This window comes from Lolium rigidum, chromosome 2 (genome assembly GCF_022539505.1).
Source record: "Lolium rigidum isolate FL_2022 chromosome 2, APGP_CSIRO_Lrig_0.1, whole genome shotgun sequence".
Lineage (NCBI taxonomy): Eukaryota > Viridiplantae > Streptophyta > Magnoliopsida > Poales > Poaceae > Lolium > Lolium rigidum.
In genome coordinates, this window is record NC_061509.1 from 263,388,702 (window position 1) to 263,397,130 (window position 8,429).

An 8,429-nucleotide genomic window follows, 5' to 3' on the forward strand; every position below is an offset into this window, starting at 1 on the left:
GGGAGATCCACTAAGTTTGAGCTCAGCAATAATGGAGGAGAGAGAGAGAAGAGCTAAAAACGAGCTGGGGAAGAAGGACCCTTTAAATAGGCCTCCTCAAATCTAACCGTTATGTGCAGTTTCTGCCTAAGCGGTACTACCGCTTTGGGAAGCGGTACTACCGCTCTGGATTCGAAATCCCCACAGAACTTTTTCACGTGGACACAAAGCGGTACTACCGCTTGCGGTACCGCTCGAGGTATCGCAATGGTCTCCAGAGCTTACTGGATACCAAGCGGTACCACAACGGTACTGCCGTAACTCAATTTACGGTACTTAAGCGGTACGGGGGCGGTACTACCGCTCTCAAGCGGTACTACCGCTCAAGGTACCGCAAAGGTACCGCACCTTGTTCCGTGAGGCATTTTCAGTGCAAATCTCCAGAGCGGTACTGCAGGGCGGTACCAATAGGGTAGCGGTACTACCGCTCCTGGTACCGGTAGTACCGCCTTGGCTGAAACTACTTTTCGTCTTTACCTCTCCAACCATGTCACCTCGCGACACACACACAAAACCAGAAAATCTAAGAACTACGCTTCAGTCCTCCGATCATAATGTGTTCAGCGAGGGCACCGTACGCTTGCAAATCTATCAATGACAAACTTTGTGCACGGTTAAATTCATTCAAGTGTTGTCATCAAACACACAAAACACGGGATATGGATTTTGCTCTTTCAGCAGTGCCGCTGGACACCGGAGGGGATCAGGAGGATCTCCAGATCATCTACCTCGCCCACAACCTCTCTGCTTCACGCCTGCAACGAGCAGGCGGCGATGGCAACTCCGGCAATGCGTAATGCATCATCTATCTACTCTCTGTCTTATGTTAATTAGGTGTTCTATATGCTGCTTATCACGATCTAGTGCCACCCCTAATGTTTTAGACCTAACAAGAGCAACCTCCGCCCGAAAATATGTGACTCAACTTTATCTAGTTATAGATGTATCTACGCGTTAAAATACGCTGAGATATATAAATCTTAGTCACTTGTTTCCGAATAGATGAAATATATGAGCAGAGAAAGCATCCAAGCATAATTAAGTTGATTAGTGGCATAACAAGGAGGCAACAGGCAAGGACAGTGGCGTGCGGGCATGCCACTAAATCGGCGCACTCATAATATAAGAGGGATCTTTACAGACATGTTTAGCATGGTTCATGCACACAGTAGAGATTCTTGCATGGACTGATCATTGATTAAGTGTACTTACATCTGCTAGCTACACGTTAGCGTCAATGGCAGTATGCCACATTGCCATGCATGTGGAGGAAGTATCTCGATTAGATTTTCGGTCCCATATGCATGAAATTTCCAACGGCGTCCATTGTATGTAGTTGCAATGCATGCGTCGCCACCATCAGGAAGAGACAGATAAATACCACTTGTATTTTTGCTTCACCAATATCTTCACATGAATATGGATATATGTATTCAAGTTAAGCCGAAACGATCATGGGATCATCTGCAAGTGCACGTACGGATGTGGGCCTCGCTTTGCCTCCATGTGCAAGCATGTGCACCGTCTCCTTCTCCCTCAACAACCGACCAAAATTCACAGAAGCAAACCTTCGATTTTGTGACACACGATCATGGAGTATATTCTTTCCCTTTCTCTCCACCTCATGCGCCAAATATCTCTGCATCTCTCACTAGTATATATACGGTTCATGCATGCCAAGTTCGTGATAAGAGTAAGACTTTTTGTTCTAGTCTACAGGAATGCAAGGCTCTAATCAATTCAAGCAAGCGTTGCTCGAGAGTCTGCTTCTGGAACTCCAGAAGCCTGGCGTAGTGGCATCCAGGAAGATGGGATTCCACGGGACGAAGCACGCGATCAGGCTCGCGGCGGATGCCGCACTCGTGAACGTGAGGGGCGCTGGCGCGACGCGCTGGAGCCGAACCATGAGGACGGCGGTGGAGCTTGGGAACCGGCGGCATCTCACTCCCAGCGCCAAGTCGGCGTCCGGCAAGACGATCTTGAGGAGGTGCCACCGGCTGAGGCGCTCGAGGATGGCCGTCAGGGCGAGGGCGTGCGGCTCGACCGGCGTCCTCGCGAGGGCCTTCGTGAGGAAGAGGACGACGGTGTTGAAAAGGATCGTGCCGGGAGTGGAGAAGCTCGACGATGAGTGCACGTTGCTGAGCGAAACCTTGGACTATGCCGTGTGTCTCAGAGCTCAGGTCGATGTAATGCAGCTTCTCGTGAGGGCTCTTCAGGTTGCAAAACCCTAGCAAATCGATCTCATCTTTACCTTGTATTGCGTGTGTACGGAGTTCATGTGGAGATAAAGCTTGTAACATATCAAGCACCTTTTGATCTCCCATCGTTATTCAACAGTGTGAGACGGACGATTATGAAGATCCTACGGATCAATGATATGTATTTTAGTATGTCAAGTAAAACATTGTGTATGTGTGCGAGAAATGCAACTCTTTTCGAGCACGGACATAAGCCCACCTTCTCTCTCTTTCTAACAACTTGTGTTAAATTTAGATCCATCTCACCCACACTATTACATCCATTCCTAAAATTTTAAACCTCCCTAGCTTTGGAACAATTCTTTTGGAGATTTGGGCAGGTGGATCAGAAATTGCGTTGCCACGTAGTATCCAGGAAAAAGGCTTGCACATCAGATCGGGAGACGATGAGATTACCTACGCAAGAGAAGTGGCAGACGGACAAAATTTGAGGGTGGAGGGTGGACACACTTCTAATTTTTTTCATGCTAGCCCATGCACAAAAAAATTGTCAGATGGAAAAAAAGAACCAATAACTAAATTAAACTAAAGCTCTGGCGGTTATTACGGATCAGAAGAGGAGTATTCCTTTTAGTCTCAATAACCATCGCAACTTTACAATCATAAGAAAATAAGTTGATAATGCATTACATCAACTAATTGTCCAAAAGCCACATGTTCAAATGACCAAAGTAGCAAACAAAACTAATGTGCAGATTGCAATTCAAGCATCTGTCTACAATTCTGAATAAAAGATAAGCGTGAAGAGAACTAACTGCATCTATTCTTCTGTATACAATTGGATTCTATAGTTCTAGACAAACCTGCCATTCATTATCCACACCCATATACAAAACCATAAACATGTAATTTGGGGACGGTATGGACGAATTCATCAATACCCATTATAACTTGGGTATGGAGAGGGTAATATCCGATTCTTCATATTTCATCCATATTACCCATAGGATGTTAGACGAGGACAATCATGTCTGGCAGACTGGGACACCACAGAATCATGGCGTCGACCACACACGTTGGAGGACGAGCAGCGACCGGGCGAGTCCAATTAGCCGATCGCAGAGAAAATCGAGCGCGCGAGGATATGGACCTTGGCCTCCCAGTGCGGCGAAATAGGGGCTAGCCGGAGCTCACGCCATCGTCACGGATCTCGAAAGATGGAACAATCGAATGGGGGGGGGGGGGTGGATTTGAAATTCGACGGTGACAATAGAGCTAAATGGGGGGGGGGGGTGATTTTAGGCAGGTGGTGACTGAAATTCCCCCGCAGCATTTTCGATGCACCTCCAGAGGCCATGCCATCTCTGTAGTTTGCAGCGGCTCGTATGTTGCACTATCCAAAATGCACGCGGCGAGGTCAGCTCGCTGGAAATGGCCGATTTGACTATTCCCTCTGGGCATGGGCCTGCAATGCTTTGAGGGGTATGCGATCGACAACATAGAAGGTGGGCATGTATCCAATGAGCACACGTTTGCCCCCTCCCCTGGCTGTTCCGACTCCATACTGGCTACCAATCTCGTTCTTCTTAAAGTTGTGGGGCGTGGCAATACTAATCGTGTAGTCGCCCGCTCCAATGGCGTGTCTTTCCGCCTGGCAATCTAATATGGTGCCCAGAGTCCAAACTCAAGGGCGTATGGCAGATTAATTCCAAGTTGAAGCTCGCGTGAAATATTGCCTGCAGATCGATAATATTGTCTCAATCCGTTGTTGCACACATGATCAGGGTTGTGTCACGCCATGTTGACCCCGTTGCCGGAGTTGTCATGTCGCTTCATGGATCGAGTGTCGCAGAGCACCGCCGTGAGAAGTGATTTTGCGCTAATTTTCACGGGACGATGAGGGATCTGGTAGATCAGGGATATTATTTGGCTATTTTGATCTAATGTATTTATTGGTGAAATTCGAACTTGATCTAGTCTAATCTATGGAACCAATCCCGTCTTTGACCGCGTATCGCACCTTCGAGGAGAAAAGATTGCTCACCTTAGAGGTAGCATGCGATGCGGAAGTAGTGTGGACCCTGAGATCGATGTTGTGAGACTAATCACTCTGATACCAAGTTAAAATAGATGAACCCTAATAGTTGTTGTTTCATGTTGTATTGCAATGACTCTTATGGGGTTTATATAGTGGGCGAGGAGACTTGGATTAGAACAGGTCAATTATGTTTAAACCAATTCTCTCTCATTCATTTCCCTACTCTACACCTAATATAACATACAGAAGCATGCGTACGTCTGGATTCAGTAACCTGGGGGCTGAAGTAGTACACCTGATGTTGTGTTCTGCTTACACTTACAAGTCCATCCGTCAGCAATGTGCAGATCACCTTTCCGTTCCGTGGTTGGATACTTGTATCACTGGATTCACTGGGCATAAGGGGATGATGTCCGGCGTTTTTTTGATTGCCCACTCCGAAACAAAGCATGTCCGGCGCGTGCGTTGCTGGCCATGAAATTAACGTGGGGCAGTTCAATGCAGTTCAGCGTGAGGTTTTTGGGACGTTTCTGCCTGTCCTTTTAAAGCAAGTAAATGGAGACATGAAACAACTGGGTTCTATTCATAGACCACGTTAATTAACAACACTAAACAAAAGGTCTGTTGCTCCCTGAAACCGTCGTCCTCCTTAAAATGGCGGCAGAAAATCTACAAGAACCTCATTCTCGATCCTCCTCTTCTCAAGAGTTAAAGCACATCAACAGATTGACACGGAAGATATGCAGTACATGTCAAGCATGGCGCCCAAAGGATTACTCATCCTCCCCGTCGCCCTCCTCGTCTTCCTCGTCCAAGTCGCCGCCGCGAACCCCCACCATGAGAACGTCATCGACCGGTGCTGGCGTGGGCGAGGCAACTGGGCAGCCAACCGCCAGCGGCTCGCCGTCTGCTCCGTAGGCTTCGCGGGGAAGATGCGGCAGAACCGTGGCGCCGGAGTGACCCCGTACACGGTCACCGACCCAAGCGACGACCCCGTGCGCCCCCGGCCCGGCACGCTACGGTACGGCGCGACGGTGCTGCCGGGGAAGGTCTGGATCACCTTCCAGCGGGACATGCACATCCGGCTGGCGCAGCCGCTCTTCGTCAAGAGCTTCACTGCCATCGACGGCCGCGGCGCGGACGTGCATATCGCCGGAGGCGCCGGCATCGTGCTCTACGAGGTGAACAACGTGATCATCCACGGGCTCCAGGTGCACGACGTCCGCGCGCAGCCCGCGGGGCGCGTGTTGCGCCCGGGCGGCGCCGTGCAGACCGTCGACGTCGGAGATGGCGACGCGATCCGGCTGGTGACGAGCTCCAAGGTGTGGATCGACCACAACACGCTGTCCCGGTGCGAGGACGGCCTCCTGGACGTGACGCTGGGGTCCACCGACGTGACCGTCTCCAACAACTGGTTCCACGACCACGACAAGGTCATGCTGCTGGGGCACGACGACGGCCAGCTCACCGACCGCCGGATGCGGGTCACCGTCGCGTTCAACCGCTTCGGCCCCAACGTCAACCAGCGCATGCCGAGGATCAGGCACGGCTACGCACACGTCGTCAACAACTTTTACGATGGGTGGAGGGACTACGCCATCGGAGGGAGCATGGGGCCGAGCGTCAAGAGCCAGGGCAACCTGTTCATCGCCTCCACGCCGGACAGCTCCAATGTAACGCGAAGGATGCCGGCCGGAGATGCCGCGGGGAAGGAGTGGCATTGGCACTCCGTGGGGGACTCGTTCGAGAACGGCGCCTTCTTCCAGCAGATGGGCAGCAGGGTGCGGCCGAATTACAACAGGCATCAGGCGTTCCCGGCAGCGAGCTCGAGCGTGGTGCGGTCTCTGACCAAGGACGCTGGTGCTCTGAGGTGCTCCGCCAGGTCCGCCTGCTGAACGAACGGAGAGAAGCAAGACGTGCGGCAGTACGTGCACACTGTTCTTATATTGCAATATATCTGTGTGTTTGCTGGCACTGCGGCTTGTTGTTCTTCGATTACTTCTGCCGTATCATTGTCCATCCTTTGGGTCTCTTAATTAGGGGTGGGGTGGAAGGGGGTCATTTGATAGAGCCTTCCTCATTTTTGTCTTCATGTTTCTAAAACGAATATGGATATAAATACGAATATTGTTGAATACGAGTGCTGGGCGAATGTTGCATGAGTATGGATGCGGATTGCGGATACAATGTTTTTACATGCAAGAAGGGTCACAAGTAAGGACGCGTCTAGCGGGCGGCCGCGTGCCTGTTAGTGCATCCGAGCGGGCAGCTAAAAAAACAAGCATGTTAGCTTTACCAGTGTGAACGCCTGCCATTTATGGTTACCTATACAGTGATCATAGTACATGCACTACGATGACATCATGCACATTAATTTTCCTTTTCAAATGTTCAAAATCATATAACTTTTGCACCAGATGTCAAAATTAGGATCCGCTTTCACTTTTGAATTTCTTGCGGTGAGCAACTTTGGCGCCCGACCGAGCAATGCTAGGCACCAATGTTGCTCTGCAGGGCACTTAAGTTGCTTCGTCACACATTGAAATTGCTCCGATGGAAATCAAAATTGTTGTCGGGCACAAAAGTTGTGCTTTCGTGTACCAAAAGAGTGTACATGTTCGTTGCATACCAAAGTTGAACCCAGCGTTTTTAAAGGCAACTTCACCTACAGGAGCTATATCTACCATTCACCTAGTGCTTTGAGATTGGTGAGGCTTTTAACATTTATCTAATATAAAATAATTAACTGAAACACGAGTGAAACTTTTATGAAACTAAATTGATACATGGAAAACATTGTGAAACATTATGATAAAAAGTGAAACTAGTGACGTCACCGCTGACGTCACTTCGATGTGTTTCACAAAAATATCGTGTTTCAGTTAAGTTTCAGTTTGGTTTCATAATTTTATGAGTGAACTGAGTTAGCACATGGGTGACATCACAGATGACATCACTGCTGTAGGTACCGTTCACTGTAAAAAGAGGTTTTCGTACCAAAGTTGCTTTGTCCCACACCAAAATTGTTTTGCTGCACAATAAAGTTGCTTTGTCGCGCATCAAAATTGCTTGTTAAAAAATTTCGTCGAAACATATGAAAATGTGATCTAGTTTCGAAGCTCTCGTCGTGGGGATTTCAGAAGTGAAAACGAATTGTAATTTCACCGCACGGTTTAAAAGTTATAGCTTTATAAAAAATGACACCTAATATCAGCTAGCCTACCATTTCTGCTTTGATATCCGGACGCAACAACTGTCGTCTAGTGCGTGTGCCCGGGACGTCCGTCTGGCACGCACCCGCTTTTAAGATTTCAGGCACAAGTAATGAAGGAATAGACTCATATCCTATAGCGAGTCAACTGTACAATGATATAATACACTATATTTTCAAGTTTAAGTGTTTAACCATTAATTGAACCATTGAAAAAATACATTTGACCACTTCAATACTTGCTCTATCCATAAAAGGATGTCTTAGACTTCTCTAACTTTAGATGTATCTATATACTACAAGAGGGATATAATAATTACTCTATAATACACAATATTTTACAGATTATAATTACTCTACAAGTGGAATATAATTTGCGTAGTGGGATATAATTACTAAAATAGCCTAACATAATTTTATTCGGATACAAATATATCTATTTCCGTATCCACATTTTGTTCAACATCCAATACCACACTTTTTTTTGTATTTGTACAACGAACTCGGATATTTACCTCGTCTGCTTTCATGTTCGTCCGGATTCGGAAAAATACCATCACCATTTTCAGTTTCCCAAATATGAATTTCTGATAATTTGGTTTATCCGCTATGAGTTTTCACCCCTACTCTTAATGAACTTCAGCAGTGTTGGAACTAAAAATTTTCGAAATGGGGAGAAGTGTTGGAACTAATATTGACATTATTGCTTGATCTACATGACTAGATCAAGTATAATTTGTTTTGTTTTGTTTTGAGTTATATGTGTAATCGAGTCACCGGCCAGAAGCTCGTCTGCCTGCACACACAAAGTTGTGATGGACTGGTTTTTGTTAAGAATAAGTCCAATGTCCGCCGAAAAAAAAAAGTCCAATGTAGATGCTAGCTTAGAGGACAAGATGTGTCATGTGTGTGCCATCCATCAAGTTAGTTTAGATGAGGTGCA

General features: G+C 47.4%; 2 protein-coding genes across 2 annotated transcripts; both read left to right on the forward strand.

The window, feature by feature from the left end:
* Positions 1–1,759: 1,759 nt before the first annotated feature.
* LOC124688688 (transcription factor IBH1-like 1) lies at positions 1,760–2,423 on the forward strand. Its single transcript, XM_047222329.1, has one exon. The coding sequence runs from the start codon at positions 1,761–1,763 to the stop codon at positions 2,268–2,270; it is 510 nt and encodes a 169-aa protein (XP_047078285.1). The 5' UTR covers position 1,760; the 3' UTR covers positions 2,271–2,423.
* Positions 2,424–5,033: 2,610 nt separating this feature from the next.
* Positions 5,034–6,170, forward strand: LOC124688687 (probable pectate lyase 4). Its single transcript, XM_047222328.1, has one exon. It carries the CDS (start codon positions 5,034–5,036, stop codon positions 6,168–6,170), a length of 1,137 nt encoding a protein of 378 aa, XP_047078284.1.
* The last annotated feature ends 2,259 nt before the right edge of the window (positions 6,171–8,429 follow it).

What these genes read in the sequence shown, in the direction of transcription:
- LOC124688688 (XM_047222329.1), top strand. Translation starts at nt 1,761, where the DNA reads ATGCAAGGCTCTAATCAATTCAAGCAAGCGTTGCTCGAGAGTCTGCTT.
- LOC124688687 (XM_047222328.1), top strand. Translation starts at nt 5,034, where the DNA reads ATGGCGCCCAAAGGATTACTCATCCTCCCCGTCGCCCTCCTCGTCTTC.